This window comes from Tribolium madens, unplaced genomic scaffold (genome assembly GCF_015345945.1).
Source record: "Tribolium madens isolate multiple individuals breed KSU strain unplaced genomic scaffold, Tmad_KSU_1.1 Scaffold_3;HRSCAF=73;Tcas5.2_LG2, whole genome shotgun sequence".
NCBI classification, from domain to species: Eukaryota; Metazoa; Arthropoda; class Insecta; order Coleoptera; family Tenebrionidae; genus Tribolium; species Tribolium madens.
Genome location: NW_025401006.1, coordinates 11601816 through 11619505, shown reverse-complemented (window position 1 = coordinate 11619505; position 17690 = coordinate 11601816). Strand labels below are relative to the sequence as shown.

The 17690-nt window shown below is 30.6% G+C and overlaps 1 protein-coding gene across 2 annotated transcripts in view; it reads left to right on the top strand.

Annotated features, from left to right (window-relative positions):
* Window positions 1-17690, top strand: part of LOC123007283 (colorectal mutant cancer protein) — a 38601-nt gene that overhangs the window by 11950 nt on the left and 8961 nt on the right. The window contains exons 2-3 of one of the 2 annotated variants that reach the window (XM_044402489.1): window positions 3690-4268; window positions 14296-14437. In XM_044402489.1, the coding sequence (XP_044258424.1) occupies window positions 3897-4268; window positions 14296-14437 (514 nt within the window). In that variant the 5' untranslated portion in view covers window positions 3690-3896. The remainder of the gene's footprint in view (window positions 1-3689; window positions 4269-14295; window positions 14438-17690) is intronic. The other variant, XM_044402487.1, reaches the window with a different exon arrangement.

Genomic DNA, 17690 nt, shown 5'->3' with positions numbered 1-17690 from the left:
AGTAATCTACTAACATATTTTCATCCCAAAAACCTTCGTGTCGATCTTCGAAAACCCTTCAGATCTTGATGAAAACGCTCGTCTTGTTTGTCACTCATGCTCCCTAAATTTTTAGAAAAGAAGTCTAAATGCGAGTGAAATGTTTTTAAGACCTATTTAGACCTATATAGTAATAATTTTGCAATAATTCAGCAACAATTTGAATTTAAATAAATTTTAAATCGGAGGCATTTGTGCAGAAAGCAGAAAAATTATCGTCTGTAACAAAAAAAAATTTCCACTGAGTGAAAATAATGAACTTTTAAAAAGACAGACTTACTGGTTTCAGGTGAAACAAAAAATGTTTTTCTTTTGCAGTGTTAGCGTAAAATATGGTATTTAATTTACCACTTTGGGTTTTTTGCTTTGTTTAGAAGTAATAAAAATAAATGTAAAAAAGGGAAAAAAGTAGCTATTTGTTAATAAAATTAAAAGTAAATCACAAAAWTTTTGTTAASGTAATGAAATACATAGGCATGCATTTTTTTCTCTAAAATTTGCTTAGTGTCATTTTGCAAATTATTATAATCACCATTTAATAATTTATACTCATTAAAGAAATTTTCAGAAAAAGACCGTTTTGAAGAAACGTGTATCTTCGAGTCCGGACCAATTTCCTAAATAATAATCTTTCGACATATTACCTGCTCCTCAACTAGTTAGTCGGAAACACTATTGCAACAAAGCGCAGTGTGAGCAAAAAGACTGGTGAATAGTTTTTTCCCCGGGTGTACCTAAATGAAGACATAAACTTTAAGTTGTTGAAATGAAACATTTTCATTTTTTTAACAAATATTTCAATGGCATTTTTGGTTTACAAATTTAGTTTTGCTAAATATCTCTGAGATTTTTTTGATTTTTTTGAATGATTGGAAAGATTTCGACGCCTTATCAATAAAAATATGAGCAACAGTTGCCGATATCCGAAACCATCGTGAATTTATATAAACTTGCCCTTAAGGTGAGTCTCACGTTTGAATTATTTCGTGTGCGTCAGCAGTGACTAAAACGGGGTAATATATGATCGTCGTTTCCTCCAAAGTTGGTACACTTGGCTGCGTCACCGAAAGGTGTGCTTTTTTGAATGAACATATTGTGGGGTAAGAAATGGAAAGCACTTTACACATTTCGAAGCATTATGTTTTCGCTCGTTTCGTTTCCATTGAAAGAAGATGCTGTTACACGATAGGCAAATAAAACTCGAAACAACAAACATTGTCTCAACAAACTATTTCGAGACTATTCGATGAAGTGCTTTACTAAAGAGAAAGTGAATGTAAACTACACTAATTTGGTTAATGTGCTTTCAGCTTGAATTTCATCGATAATTATAGTTTTTGTGTTAATCAAATTTTAATTAAATTCAGTACAGGTAGTTGAGTCTTTCAGTTCCAATTTCGTGGTTTAGACCACAACGAAATTCGTGATGAGTCGTGCTCAATTAAATCATGAAAAGACAAAGGAGATGTGAAAAGTTGCTTGTTTTTGTCAGAAATACATTTCTGGAGCCATTTTCGTCACTTTTACTTTAATTAAATCACAAAAATAAAGCACTGTTTGAAGTACCCTACGCATGATTAATTTTAAAATAGAATGAGTGGAAATATTCTTCAGTTGGTGGTAAATTACTGAGAAAATATTTTCACTTCGCTATTAATAACCAGAAATGTAAACTAGGAAACGATGTATAGTTTTTACTGAAACGGTCTTTTTTCATGTTGTTCTCTGTTTTAATTTTCTTAAATGTTTGATTATGATAACAAAACTCCGGCTTTTTAAATTTAATTATTAGAGGGAAAGAGACGAAACGAAGCTTATGTAATTACACCATACTTGCAACAGCAATATCTCTAAATGATTTTTTGATGACTTTCAATAACAGCATCTAAGTGACAAATCTCTATAATAAGTGGAAATGAACTTTTCCAGTCAACTCTGTTAAATGTAATTTAAAAATCACAAAGAGCACGAATTTTTATTTTTGATTTGAAATTTATTTGTTTTGTTTTGTTGTTATATTGTCCAGAATGAAGTAATTATTTTTGTTTTATGTAAAGATTATTATGTGCTTAAATTCTTAAGGAATTATAAGTACCTAACATTTTATTCAATTCATTTTAGTAAAAAAATTAATTATAATAAAGAAACAATAAACTAAACTGACAAATAAAACTGTAGATGCTATTTATTTATCAAAATATTTATTTTCGTATTTTCATATAGCTTGTAATAAATAAATGATAAAAAGTTTAGTTATTCCACATATGAGGAAAAACAAAGAGAAACATAAAATCAAATTTTTAGTAGCAAAATAAAAACTAATTTAGTATTACATTAAGCAGTCTTATTTTTGCATTATAGCAGGGAAACCCAGATTGTTTATAAAGGTTTCTTTTTACTCTAATCAATGTAATTCCAAATTAATGCAATTAAAAAAAATGTTGTTTACATTTCGTGTCGGAATTTGTATTTTTATGGCGCGTTGGAGTGAATTTTACGTTTTGATCTACGGTTTCGATAAAAATTAACATTCTCACGCGCTATAAAAACACTTAATGTTTTCTTTTACAAAATGAATTTTACATTAAATATTCTTATTATTTTTATTACTGGTGAACCGAAAGTATGAAACCTGACGTTTTCTGCTTAAATTATTTATTAAAAAAATACTTAATGAATAATAAAATATTATAAAAATGTAATGTTTCTCAAGAATAAATTTTTTCGAAACCTTTTTGCCAAATTTTTAATTTTTTCAAATAAACTTTTTTTACAAACAGTATTTTCTAGGGATTACAATTATCTACCTTTTATTCAATTTTTATAGATTTTTTTTATATAAGTTGCCATTTTGACAAAAAATCTCAAAAACAATAAATACAAAGTTTCATTCTCAAAACACGATTGCAATTTTTATATACATTAATTTTTATCTATTATTATTGTCAGAAGGCAAATGATTAAAAAAACGTACATTATAGTAACACCCAGTACATTGATTGTTTTTCTCCCAACAGGGAATAAAGCGTCCCTTTATTCCCTCATATTTGACTAATAATTTGGTACTTTATTCTCTTGGATATAAAATAAATGAAATACCGATTTTTACTTTTAAAATAAACTGGAATTGAATATATTGAATCTTTTGAGTGTTTTTTGACATAAACAAACTCTTTGATACCTATATTCTCGTTGTTTATTCCCTTGATTCATAAATAACTACTAATTACTTTAGTGGTCGTAATAAATACTCTGAAACTAACTAATTGTATTACTAACACCTGAACATTCACAACCAACTAAATTAGCTTTATTGATGAAACTATGTGATAAGCAAAAAGCCACCAAGTTTTAGTACTTGTATTGAATTCTAATAGCGCTATTGCTTTGTTTTACCATATTCATAAGTGAGCATTAACTGTAATATGGTCTGGAACTGGATGTGATAATAATTGCAATAATTAACCGTTAGGTATTTCAAGCAATTCTTGTAATGATATACAATTACAACGTTAAAGCAATTAGTAATAGAAAATACAAGAAGTATTATATTGATTAATAATTTAAAAAATCAACCTACAAATTGCATTACCAACAAAAATCGATAACTCGAAACTGGTCAAAAACCTCAATGCTTGATGGAAATTTAGCTCATCTATGTTTCGATAAGAGTATCAAAGAAGAAAAAAATCAGGCTGGCGGGCACCGAACTAACCGTTGAAAGTGGAGGCGACAAAAGCTGCCTCACCACTTACATATTCAACCCCGTTGACACTTGCACGGGTTCTCCCAGTCCCGAAAAATTCCCATTGAAAACTCCCGAACAACGCGATGACGTCATTAACACCGAGACCCACATGCATCCGAATTTCCTCTACGGGAAGATCCTCCACGACGGCCGACCGAATTTTCTAACCGAATATGAGTTGAGTTACAAGAATTGCAATTTTGGTGTGGCCGATCACGGAAAGTGTTGTGTGGGAGGGCATTTCGGGAGGGATTTGAGTTTTGGACATTTGTACACAATTAGTAAGAGCGATAAGGAGGAGAGGACCTACGATGAGCCCTACACGGGGGATTTGCCGAGGAGGTCGTGGCTGTGTTGTCCAGGATCGCAGCATCATGTGGAATGCGAACAACCGCCCCCTTTGGAAACCAACAAGTCACCGTCCAGCCCTTGTGAAGCGATTACAAAAGCGCCGAGCCACAATCTGTGTCCTGGAAATTGCGTATGTATCATCCGATGGAGGATTTTTATGATTTATGTGCCAGTTTGTGCTTTTTCACGAGCTTTTGGCATGGTTTAAAATTAAATTTATTCCGGGAGTTCGTGCAAATAAGAGATGAACTCAAATTAAGGTCCATTGTGCAACTATTGCAATTAATTGCAACATTGTTTTTGACCACAGGTAATTGATGTAAACTTGGTTATTAAATTATTACACTGCGTTGGTTGGTTTCTACCAAATCAGACTTAGAAAACAGTATTTCACGTTAAATACGAGACATTTTTCGAGAAAAAATACACCATTAAAAATTTTCTAAATTAATAATTAAGTATATCGGATGTTTCAAATATGTGGCATAATTTTAACTACGAATACGCCTCTACAAATAAGAATAAATAGCATAGAATTTACTGACTTTCCTCAATAAACAGAAACATTACATCTTTCCAAAAAATCGGTATGAAAAATGATTGTTTGGAAATATTTTTATTATCGTTTATCCGATTAAATACGAGACATTTTTCGAGAAAAAATACACCATTAAAAATTTTCTAAATTATTAATTATATGGGATGTTTCAAAAATATGTGGCATAATTTTAACCACGAATACTCCTCTACAAATAAGAATAGATAGCATAGAATTTACTGACTTTCCTCAAGAAACAGAAACATTACAGCCTTCCAAAAAAATAGGTATGAAATTTTTTTTTTTTTTTGATATGATGTGTACAGAAATCTCATAAAACCTTCCGGTGACAATGGGACCTTTTTAGTTTTTGGGTTATAACTTTTTTTTTCACCCTATTAACACGTATTTTTGATACCAAAAATTGAAAGCCCAATTTTTTTATAAAAAATTACTTTTTTCCATATCGACAAAATGTACCGTTTAATCTAAACTCTACACCGCGCTGCAAAATCAAAAAGTATGAATTTTGAGCGTACCATTTACCTTGGAAACAATCCACTACGAATATCATAGCTGTCAATGCTGTCACAATTAATGTCATTTTTGGCGATATCGAATAGGAGTACCTTTTTTATAAGAAAAATGATTGGGCTTTCATTTTTTGGCATCAAAAATACGTGTTAATAGGCTGAAAAAAGAGTTATGACCCAAAAACTGGGAGAGTCCCATTGTCACCGGAAATCTATAGCTTTTACAAGACTTCCGTTTGAATCATATCAAAGAGTGTCTTTTTGTCCTTTAACGTGTAAAGTTTGATAATAATCGGATAAACGATAATAAAAATATTTACAAAAAATCAATTTTTATACCGATTTTTTGGAAAGTTGTAATGTTTCTGTTTTTTGAGGAAAGTCAGTAAATTCTATGCTATTTATTCTTATTTGTAGAGGAGTTTCGTGGTTAAAATTATGCCACACATTTTTTAAACATCCGATATAGCAAGAGTTTTTGTCAGTTACAAGAACAAATTGATGTGAAGTTGAACAGTTGTAATAAAAGTAATTACTTTTCGTGTATCGAAATAACACAAACTTGAAGCGAGTCTAGAATTCTGTTATTATAGGAGTTCAAAGATTTACGTTACCCATTTACTTAGCGTTTAGTTTGAAAACTTTAGATTGAAAATAATTATCATTTTGTTAATGTCTCTCTAGAATATGTAAGAACTACAACATCTGTATGTTTCAATTTACATTAAAGTTAATTATTAAAAATATTGCAGTTTTTTAATTTTTTTTTATTTTTCTAATGCGAATCCGATCGTGTGAGTTTTGTACGGGGGAAAACGGCTATGCCGCGAGCCCCCTAGAATTTCTACAAAACATTTTCGAATGCGGTTGGATTTAATCACATTGTTAGTTTATTTTTCTAATTTTTGTTCGTATTAGAAATTTGCGAGGGGCGCTAACTTAACTTAACTGAAATTGCTTGGAATTATTTGGAATTTTAAAATTATCTTTGGATTATGTGGAATTACTTGAATTATTTGTCAATTACTGCATTTTTTCTGAAATTACTGATTTTTTTTTTGAATTATCGGAGATAATTTCTTTTGAAAATTACGTTGAATTTTGGTAAATTTTTTTTGGAATTGCTTGTTTTTTGAAATTGGAATTAGTTATACACATTTTTCTCAAGTTGCTTATTGAAATTACCGAATAATGCGAAATTCGGCACCGATTCTCTGAACTGTCCTGAAAAGGAAGGAAACACAGCATTCTCGGATGCCTCTCGACAACCCTCTTTCATTTAAGATGTGTTGATATTTCGAGATATCGACTCTGAATTGCGTTATTTTTAGTATTTGTTTGTGTAGATAATTCCTCGGTTTCATATAAAACACTCCGGAATCCGGGAGATTTATAAAAATAAACGTGTGTTCTTACGTTGAACATTGAGAAATGATGATTATTAGCAGCGACACTTTGAGTTTGCAGATAAAACGGGCGTGGGTCGCAAATAATTAATTTTCTATTAACGTGAAATATATTTTGCAAGGTACGAACCCACACCCACGTGTGAAAACTTTATTTCCTTGCTAAATGGAAGTTGTAAATCACGTAACGTGTCGTCGTATATTTTTCAGTTTTATACAATTTTACAAAGTAAATTTTTGGATTGAGTCGGCATTCACGAGCTTTGATTTATTTTAAACGAATCCAATAGTTTTTATTGAATGAATTTGTCACATGAATGACAAAATAAATCTTGCAATTTTATTCCTGAATGCATGACAAACTTGCCGGTTATGTCATGGTGAAAATATTAGCCCCCTAGCTAGATAAATTCGATTTTACGTCTACCATTTATGTATGCCTTAAATTGCTAATTGCGATTGTGATTAAATGTTCGTTGACCGGCCTCACCACAAGTAGATGTATTAAATATGGGTGGGCTTGTGCTTTATCGATTGCATTTGAATAGCTTCGTATTATTATTGTTAGTAATAGAACAAATATCTATTATTATATTGAAAGCGCACCGCTGAAAAATCTAAATTCAATTAGATTACTCTTTGAGGCAGCTTTAGGGAGATTTGCAACTCATGAAATAAATGTAATCTTCCAACTCTTTTGAGGAGGTTTCAAGAACCAGTCTGAGATTTAAATTCCTCCACAATAAAACGGAAAAATCACACTTTACAAGTCTGTTTTCTACAAAGTCCCAATATTTATTTGGTGGAAACATTGCGAGCAAGTAATATATTGCCGCATTAGCTTTAAATTTATTATTTTTTTACTAGTACAGTTTTCTAAGTTGCACTACAACTTATTAGTGAAAAAACTACAATCTTATTTATTTATAGTCTTTACAATATCTAGTTTGTACGTTTTTGGTAACGAAATAAAAGGGTTTGAATCGTAACAAAAGCCTTTCAGGAACAGTATAATAACATGAAAGGAAACATTTTCAAATAGCATTGTAACAATATTTTATGTCAGCTGTTGACATAATTAAAATTTTCGCAAAACAAATATTAAACTCGTGAACTGCGCCGCTATTTTTAAACGAATAGTTAATTGCACCCTAAACAAATGGCGTGATTGTCCGGATTTCCAAATCCGGGGGTTGTGTCGAATCAATAGAGTGCCAAAAAAGAAGTGATTATTACTGATTTGGATTACAAAGAAATGGCGTTATTCATGACTATAATGGAAATTATTTCAGACATGGAATAAATTTTTCACCCAAATTAGAGCTTTATACTTGTGACCAACAAAAAGCGGGTGCGCCAGAACTCGCGCCTCCGAGAAAAATGCCATGTAAGGTACTATACCAGGAACATGGGAAAAATGTTTAAAAAATTCTATGTATAAAAATTTTGAAGTTATGAAAGGTTCAATTTTGAACTTTGACTCTATTTATTTCTGTTGGAAAAGTATCATTAAATAGACATAAAAAAAGGCAAAAGATATATGTCAAAATTTTTTGACAGATAGAATTTTTTAAACATTTTTTTCATGTTCCTGGTATCTTATCTTACTTACGCGAGTTCTGGCGCTTCCTGTATAATATAACCGCTAAGTTTTAAAAAAAAAAACGATTATTAACTGCAGAAAGAAATTTTAAATAGCCGTTGAATGCTAGAAGAATTATGACAGAAAAAGAAAAAAGTTATTCTTTATTTTTTGCTAACGTTTTTTTTTTCTTTTTTATTAGTAGTATATTATGTTATTAGGGGTAAAAGTGATGTGGCGAAGTTAAACGAATAATTTCGAAAGGGTTTATTAATTTAACTAGTGCAGTTAGTAGTGCAAAATGGCGAATCCTGATAATTTAAAATGAACCTCTCCAGAAATTGCTGAAGCAGTGAAAAAGACAACATTGGTAAATTTCGTGGTAAAAGTAAAAACGCTTAGGTGCAAAAATAGACTTTTTATTTTATAGTCGAAAGGTAAACTTTTACTTGTGACTTGGTCATAAAAGTGGTCACTTTTGTGACATTTTTTAACTTTTAAAAATATTTTTTGTTAACGTTTTTCTTGGTCTTTAAAATAATACAAAAAAAGATTTTGTAGTTGCTTTTCTTAAATAAATAATTTATATTCATAACAGATTTCGCGGCAAGTATTTTTATTTTTTTATTATACTTTTCTTCATATTTTATTCAAACGAAAATTTTTTTTTAAGCAGAATACTTTATCAATATTAAGAAAAATTGTTAAGAAACCAGAATTTTAGAAAGAGAAGTTTTTTCACTTTTTTATAATGTCTCTAGATCATGTGAATGAATGCGAAAAAATTATTTATTTTCGCAAAAGATTTCTTAATTAACCAAAGGTGTTACTAAAACTGTCCAAAATCGATTGAATTCTGCGCAAACCATACCATGAAATGTTTATATATTATTTAACTTTCATTTCTACCACATTGGAAAATTAGTTTTACCTCGAGAAGATTTTCTCCTAGAAAATTAATGACAAGCTAGGTGCACGTGAATTCAACTCTCAGGTGCAGCTCTTATGCAATAACCCGAGGGAGGAGATTACATTTTCTTTTCGGGATATTCTAATGCACTATTTAACAAGCTATAAAACACCGTTTTTTGTGTTTTATTTTCGAAGTTAGCCTGTTATTACCCTTAAAGTCCTTGACTGAACAAACCTCGTGAGTGTTTTTAAAGACACTTGAATTTTTGTCACCAGGGCTGCGAGATGGTTGAATAAATTAAATTATAATGCAAGAGACGCATTCAAAACTCGTATGCGAATTCTTTGTGGAAATATGGCCGTTCCTGTGCCTAATTTAGTGGCTACTTCCTGTCTAAATAAAGGATTCGCCCGAACAACTTAAGTGCAACCTCCAGTTACGTCACTCTATTTGATTTATCCCTCTAGCACCATCCCCGTACAAGGCAACTCATGAAACTGGCTTTGCTTTGTAACCCTTTGGAATATGAAAGAATCGTTTACACGTTCATTTACATTTCAAAGAGAGTTACTGAGGCTTTATTTGGGCGTTTTTGTGTAGACAAACTTTTTTTTTTGGATAATCACGATGACAAGATAAGTCTTCTAAATTTAAAAATGAACTTGTTACCATTCCCGAGATAATTAAGTTTCTTCCGGTCCCTCGTTTGGTATTATAAATAGTAAAAACTTTTCGCAATATTACCGCGCAAAAGCTGGTGATTTAAGAGTAGGAAAACTGTAGTTCGCCAAAAAGGATATTACATAGCAAATGTTCAATTTCGTTCGTAAATCAAATTTCGTAGTTAAGTGCAGGAAATGTACAGCAATCGATGAAGCATTCAATTCGCGACAAAAATTCATGGTTAAGTTTACCACAGGAAGTGGCCGAAAAGGGACAACAGACACGAAATAATAAAATTCGTTGATCTAATCGTTAGTTCAGCGGACCAATTTGGATTTTGTTTATTTCAGGAGGCTACATGAAAACGTTATCATTTTTGTTYGTTTTCCGTTTTAGAGCTAATGAAGTTGTTTCTAAAAAGGTGCTATTTGGGAGGGAATGGACTCTTTGATCGAGAAATTGGATTCTAGAAATCGATACATTTGTTTTGTAAGTGCTTCAGAGGTCTTGCTGAAGCAAAGAAATCAAATAAGCAAGCTACTATCTGAATTATTTGCGTGTAGTTCTGGGTAATATTTCAAGCTCTTGCACAAAACCTGCCAAGCTTCTCCGGAATAATGGGTTGATATTAAAAATTTATTTAATGCGTTTCTCGTCGACTTTATTACTTATTAGATTATAAAATTTAGGAAAATTTTGATAGCGCTCTGAATTATTAATACGCAAGCTTTCTCAAGTGGTAATCCAGCAAGGATTTATGGCTATAAAAAATAATCGAAATGAACTCGAAATTTTTATTTCTATACCTAGATATAATAATAAAAGCATTCATTGGCGATTACGTGACTGAGAGTCGACGCTAGCTGCATACGTAATCCAGGGATGTATTCACAAAATATGTAGGTCAACCATTTCATAAAACTATGACAACTGTAGAATCATTAAAAATTTTATTTTTTATTTTTAAAACTCAAAACAATAAAATATTTTACTAAAATATTATATCTTGTAGAACAGATAGTGTATCACTTCAATTCAGAAACTAGAATTATTTCTAAGCACGCAATGTTTTAATATCTCCTAAATCAAAGTCTAACTTCAAAATTTATAGGAGACGGATTTAGTTCAAAGTACCAGGTGGTCGATTTTTTCTCATCGACACGAGAAATATGAATTTAATTTAATTAAACAGATAAAACTTTGACTTTGTGCTTTTCTAACAAAACATTGAGGTGAAAACTATACATACTATAATTGCAGATGATAATTAAACTGGAAGTCGAGAATAACTAATAATGTATGATATTCAGTTTTCGTTCGAAATATACGTCCTAATTTGCAAGTTGAGGAACTCAAATCTAATAAGAAATAAACAATGAAAATGGGAAAACGTTGAGAATATTGATTTTACAAAATTGAACATAAACCKAACTGTTTTAGGGTAAACAAAACGTTAAAAAACTTTTGAAACCGGATTTTTATCATACAGGCTTTCCTGAAAAACAAGACAGTTCTGTACAAATATTTGTCCAGACATATTGGCTGAAATTTTAGGCAATTTCTACATGTTTCATACCTGTTTCTACCTCCGGCAAAGTGTCATTTTCTGTAATATTCACGTCAAATATAATTCTTGTTTTACACGTTATTTGTCATAAAATGATATTTAAATATGGAAATTTGTTTCTCTTCATGCATATATTGTAAAACTGGTATTAGCTATGAAATATTGCATTTTTCAAATATGTAGTTTTATGAGAGGAAAAATTATCCAGTCTTCTTTTTTGATGTTAAAAACAACTTCGCTGATGTTGAAATGAAATGCTAAGTAAATTAGATTTTTGCTAGTCAATTAGGTTGTAGCTAACTCGTTTATTATTCAGTGTTAATAAATCTTGACAATTAACGCGCTCAACGTCTAGATATTTTACTATCCTCATAAACTGCATAGTTTCTATTCAACAGAATCACATTTTCTTTATTTTTATCACCATCATCAGAAATGATGCCTTCAAAAACTGATTGTCCTAATTTTTTTAATGAAAAGTTATCTATTCAGAATTTTAAATTGGAACTTGATGGAGTTAAATAGATAACAAAAGAAAAATGTTTTAAAAGGCCATTATTTTCTTTGTTTTTTTTTTCACTATGAGTATTAATAAATTTACAACTTAGAAAAAATTTTGAAACTACTTATTTTGTGATGGGAATGGAGGCATTTTCTAAATGGTAGCAAAAGTAGTTATCCGTTATTACACTGGTACTGTAAATTCTCAAAATAATTCGCAATTTATATTGTTGTTTCTTCACCTGTTTTACTGTTGCCAGTCTCATTTTGGATACTTGAAGTGCATTTTTGTTTTGCTACAAGTTTCTTAATTTACCTAATTGTCATTGCAAATTTCAACCCATGTTCTAAGRTATGACCTATTTAATACTGTTAGTGTTAATTTTACTTCRCAAATAATCGTATTAAGTAATTTGCGTCTTTAATAATAGATACCCAAACGCTTAATATCAATATTGCGTGCTTTGAAGTAACTTCTCAAGGAAATTGTTATCAGTGACTTTTGCAAAACGAAGTTTTCATTTTTGTTTATTGAACTTTTATGGCAGATAAAACTTTATGTGCTGTAAACCATTTCCGCAAATAAATAATCCCCCTTCCTTCTTAATTTCGATGATGAAAGAATTCCCGGTACATCCATCACGTCAATTCCCATTTATTGGACTAATACGCACATCACAGTTTMGGTGAAAAAATTGGTAGCAGCCACAAATTTTGTTAAATTCTTCTCAAACTTTTGATTTTTATGAAAATTGGCAATAAATTTTGTGTATTTTATTGAAATGAGCTCCAAGTTGATGCATGTTCTAAATTCTTTAGCTTTGGTTTGAAAATTGTTATTTTTTCCACTCGTTTCTCAAAAAAATTGAATTGTGTTTTTTCTCATTAGTTTATTTTGCGTTCTCATCAAAACGGTGGTCTTTATTTGACATTTGCTTGAATTTTTTTTCTTTAAACCAAAAACTGTTGGCGGTCCCAAATTTGTCCCCGTTTTTGTGTTTTCTTAGGCTATTCTCTAAAAATCTGCTACAGTTTATAAGTTGGTATATTCCATAGCTAATAGAGCTCTGTATATAAATTTTTAAAGTCCTTATAAAATCGTATCAAAATTGGTATTCTCTAAGCGTCTATGTAAACATTCGAGTTATAGCGCTGTAATTAGCRTAAAGTCTGTTTTTTATTAAGTGGAAATGTCAAACAGTTTTAACAAATTTATTCATGGTAATTTTTGGAGGTTGGCAGTTCCAGTTTTTAATTGAATTAATAAAAAATGACATAAAATTTCAGTAAKAAAATCGTCTAAGAAAATTTAGAAATGAAAACACAAAAACGGGGAKAAATTAGGTATCGCAAACAGTTTTTGGAAATTTGAAGACGAAAAGTGTGCAAAGACCACCGCTAAAATTTAGACACAATTTGTAATGTGGGTTTGCTAAACATTCTTTAATTAATGAGAATACAACATAAACATCAAAGAGAAAAAACGCAATTAAATTAGTAAGATTGGTTGCACCGTTTTTGAAAAACGAGTTGAAGAAGTAACAATTTTGCATCAACTTTGAGCTCATATTCATAAATTACACCGATTTTCATAAAACCTACTTGTATCTTTTGCAAAATAACTTTTTTCTAAGTAGACACTCTTTTTTATTAAAGTTTTTGTAGTAAGAAGRTCATTATTGTCCACAAGATTACCTCCTTTCTTCTTCATTTAATAATAAATATAATGCAATTAGTGCAATATTGTTACCATCCATCACTGAACTATGTACCTATTATTAACTTTACACGATACCAATAATTATAAGAGAACAAAAATTGGAGTGATATTTTCTTAGGGAATTCGATTTTTACTTATAGTCGATAGCTTATAGCGCTATAGCAAGTATTTTTTTTACAGAATACCACCATTCGTCTCTAAATTGTTTGACACTTTCGTTTAGAAAAAAACAGAGTTTTGCAATGTTAGGTTTTCATCCTCCAGCAAAACATTGAGCTGTCTTTGGTAGTAACGGATCAATTTAATTAAATTTAATTAACCGGTTTAACTAGTGGCAACTTGGCGTTTTTTTGAATGTGGCAACTTGCATTATTAGACTCAATAAGTGTCTTATGATAAGAAAGAGTGTATTCTAGGACGTACCCCGAAATCGATTTTCCGCCGGAGTTGACCTAGAACAAGCGCCCCCAACGTGCAGCAATGATCCTTGCCATCTGCGAAATGCGTAAAGTTGTCTATCGAAATAACTCGACACTAAACTCGTAAAAAGTCGCATTTTTCCCAAACTCAATAAAAAATTAGTCTCGATTAATTGTTAATTTCTCTGCCATTTCGATGATTTCTCTGGGGTTTTCGTGGATCTGATACAAATACGTATTATAAGCGGATACGTGATAGAAAATTTATRGCAGAAAGTGGTCTATTGTGTGACTAAAATGACTTTTTTATTGCAGGAGAGACTCCAGCAGCAATTGGACGAACAAGCGCAGAGATACGAAGAACAGCTGACAGAGCTGCACTCTGTTATCGCTGAATTGACGCGCAAATTGCACCAACAGAGAACGATGGCAATTGCAGAAGAAGACGAAGTGTCAGGTAAATGAGCGGTTTTATTTTTGTCAAGCTTCGCATTTATTGAACTATTAATTTCACTCAGAAATTCAATTTCCTTGCAGTTCAAGATTAAAGTTTTATGATTTGTGTTCTACAGAATTGCGGCTTTATGACATAATTTAAGGCCAAATGATTACCTTCTCGAGTTTTCGGCTCTTGTAATAAGAATTATTAGCTATGAACTGCTAGATGACAGCATTTTTGCCTGGTTTCCGACTAAGTACTTTAATGTGATAAATTGCTCATCTTGAAGTTTTAATGTAGTAATTTAGTTGCTAATTTAAAGGAATTAAAAAAAAACAAAAATAAAGAAAAAAAATTAAACACAAATTGCACAAATGGAAATAAATGTCCAGAGAACTGCTCTGTTAGAGCTTTTATTGTACAAAACTGCAAATTTACACGTTTATTTCTTGTTTGTTATAATTTTTTGAAAACTGAAAGTGAATTATTGACTCTTTGAGACTCTAAATTAGGACATACTAACTCGGTTAAATATAACATTGCTTTACTTTACAACTCTGCTTACTCTCAAGGGTTCAATTATTGACGAGAATAAAACAGGTTGAACTTTCACAATCAGAAATAAATTCGCGTAGCTCACTTAATATTTGATTGTTTTGAATTATTCTCTTCGAATTAGTGCTCCTGTAATAAGTAATTTAAAAGGTAAAGAGAAAAACAAACTGTACAAACACGTTAAAGAAGTTATTTTTGTTGTTTTGGGACGAGGCGAAGCCGAGTCTGAAATAGCAGTTGAGGCCGCAAAAACTCTTTAGGTACGTGTTACACACAATATTTTTCTGTTAAAGCTTCTAAAAATCCACCATAGTGACTGCWTTATTTTTTTCGTCCACAAAAACTGTATTTTAGGTAAATAAAGAATAATGGATTCAGTTTAACACAAATGTGATTTTTAAGTGATATTTCTTCCATCCCTTGTGCAACTGTGCACTTTTTTGGCTACTGAAACAATTGTAATTATTTTTTTTTAATGTTTAACGTTAAATATCTTTTTAGTTATTGATTATAAACACCTAAAAGTAAATAATTTTAGAAAGACAATTTAATAATCTTAAATGCAGAAATAATAAATAGGGTGTTTCATTTAAATTTTTTAAGTTATTGAACTTTTAACAAACGCTTTCATTTTTTTATCTTTGCGAATTCAACACACTAAAAAAATATTACAACCTTATAGCTTGTACCTTCTTCTTTGTGGTAGTAAAAAAAATATTTCTAGATGTCTTAGTTTTTGTGTAATAAATTTTTAAAAAAAGCATGTTTTTGTCAAAAAAACCGTCTTATTTTTAAAACTAAGCAAAATCGACCAATAAAAGTTTAGCTTAAAAACATTGTCATAAAAATCTACATCCAAAAACGCTAACATGATGTTTTATTTAAAANATTTAAATTTTTTAAGTTATTGAACTTTTAACAAACGCTTTCATTTTTTTATCTTTGCGAATTCAACACACTAAAAAAATATTACAACCTTATAGTGTGTTTCCTTCTCTACAGAAGTAAGAAAAAGTTTGTTCTAACTGTCTTAGTTTTTGTGTAATAAATTTTTAAAAAGTGCATGTTTTCGTGAAAAAAACGTCTTATTTGATGTTTTATTTAAAAAAACACAAGTTTGTATATTGTAACTTATTTTTGGGACACGCTGTACAGTTGGAAATAATTTTAGGCGATGSACTAGATTAGTATCTATCAATGTCCTATATAATTTTTTTAAGTTTTACCATTTAAAGGTCACTAATGAACTTTTTCAACTCGCTGGGACACCCTGTATAAATTGCACCCTATTACTGAATTTACACCGTTTTTCTTACATTTAATTTACAATAAATTTTAAGATAGCTGTCAAAATTGCAATTTGTTGAAATTGAAGAATTGAAGTTAAACTGGTTTTGATTTGGCATTAATTTCAAATTTTGTCGCCAGAATAAAAGTGTTTGTACAAAAAATATTATAATCAACTCATTCGTTCACTCGCTACCYCTCATTCATGCTTTAAACAGTARCAATTAATCTTTTTTGTTAACAAATTAATTTATTAAATAACTATTAGGGGTTGTAAGAATTATTTTACTGAGTTTCCCAAAAAACACGATTTTGATGTGGAAACTTTTAGTCTCAACGGTGGCCAAATCCTTTGAAACTCAGAATGATAAATTGAGAACACATTGAGTTATAACACTCACGGGTAGCAGTGCTTTAACTTGACCACATCAAGAGCAAATTTAAGATTTGTGTCACATATTTCACTTTCACAATTTTTTATTTTGTTAAAAAAGCATGTTTTTTTGTACAATGCTGCATAATGTTGACCCTTGTTATTGATTGTTTGACAAGGAGCTTTTACGATAACTGCGAATATTGGAAAAGCTAGCGCACTGTTTACGAAAAATGGAAACTGTAAAAGGAATGATAAACTATGATCGTTTTTCAGCTTCCAGCTGCTGAAATCGTCTCCTGAAAACCATTTAAATACGAGCACATTTAAATTCTGCCGTCATAATCACACAAAACAAAGTTTGCGCCATAATTTAAAAGTTGTTTCTCCCTGTGGATTGAAAAGATAAATACATTTTATGCTCAGATGACATTTAAATTTAATTAAAATGAATAAATAAATTCCCAATAATAATTACCTGTTTTACTTAAGTGCACCTTAATTGTTATTACCGTCGTTGTAATTTACATAATGGGCGAATGTTTGCAACGAATATCATTATCTTGAACGATTTATATTCCAATCTTCATCGTTATCCGAAAATCAATCAGAGTCGAGTCGAGTTTCTTAAAAAAACGTTTCAGAAACAACCATTGTGTTGCTTTTTTCAGCATCCGCTTCAGGGATTTCGCCAAGCAAGCTTATCTTGCAAATGATTTATGATTTTGTCTAAAAAGCACGCACCAACACCTTGACCCAACTTATGGTCAAATTGTTTCTGTTTTTAATTATGGAATGGTCTTCTCGGTTGGATTAAATTGAAATTAGTTTTCAGATATTGATTTTGCGTGAATGTCAAATGTGTGTAGGTCGAAAATACAGGTAGTGTCAGACTTGACGCCCTTCGTAGCTGAAATATTGATAAATGTGATTGTTTTTTTTTTTTCGTTTCAGAACAAGGGAAAATAACGCAATTTTCTTATTCTATGCCTTGTTTTGGTAAAATAATCTTACAAGTCTTGACAAATAACCGAAAAACCCTTCTACTTTCATAGA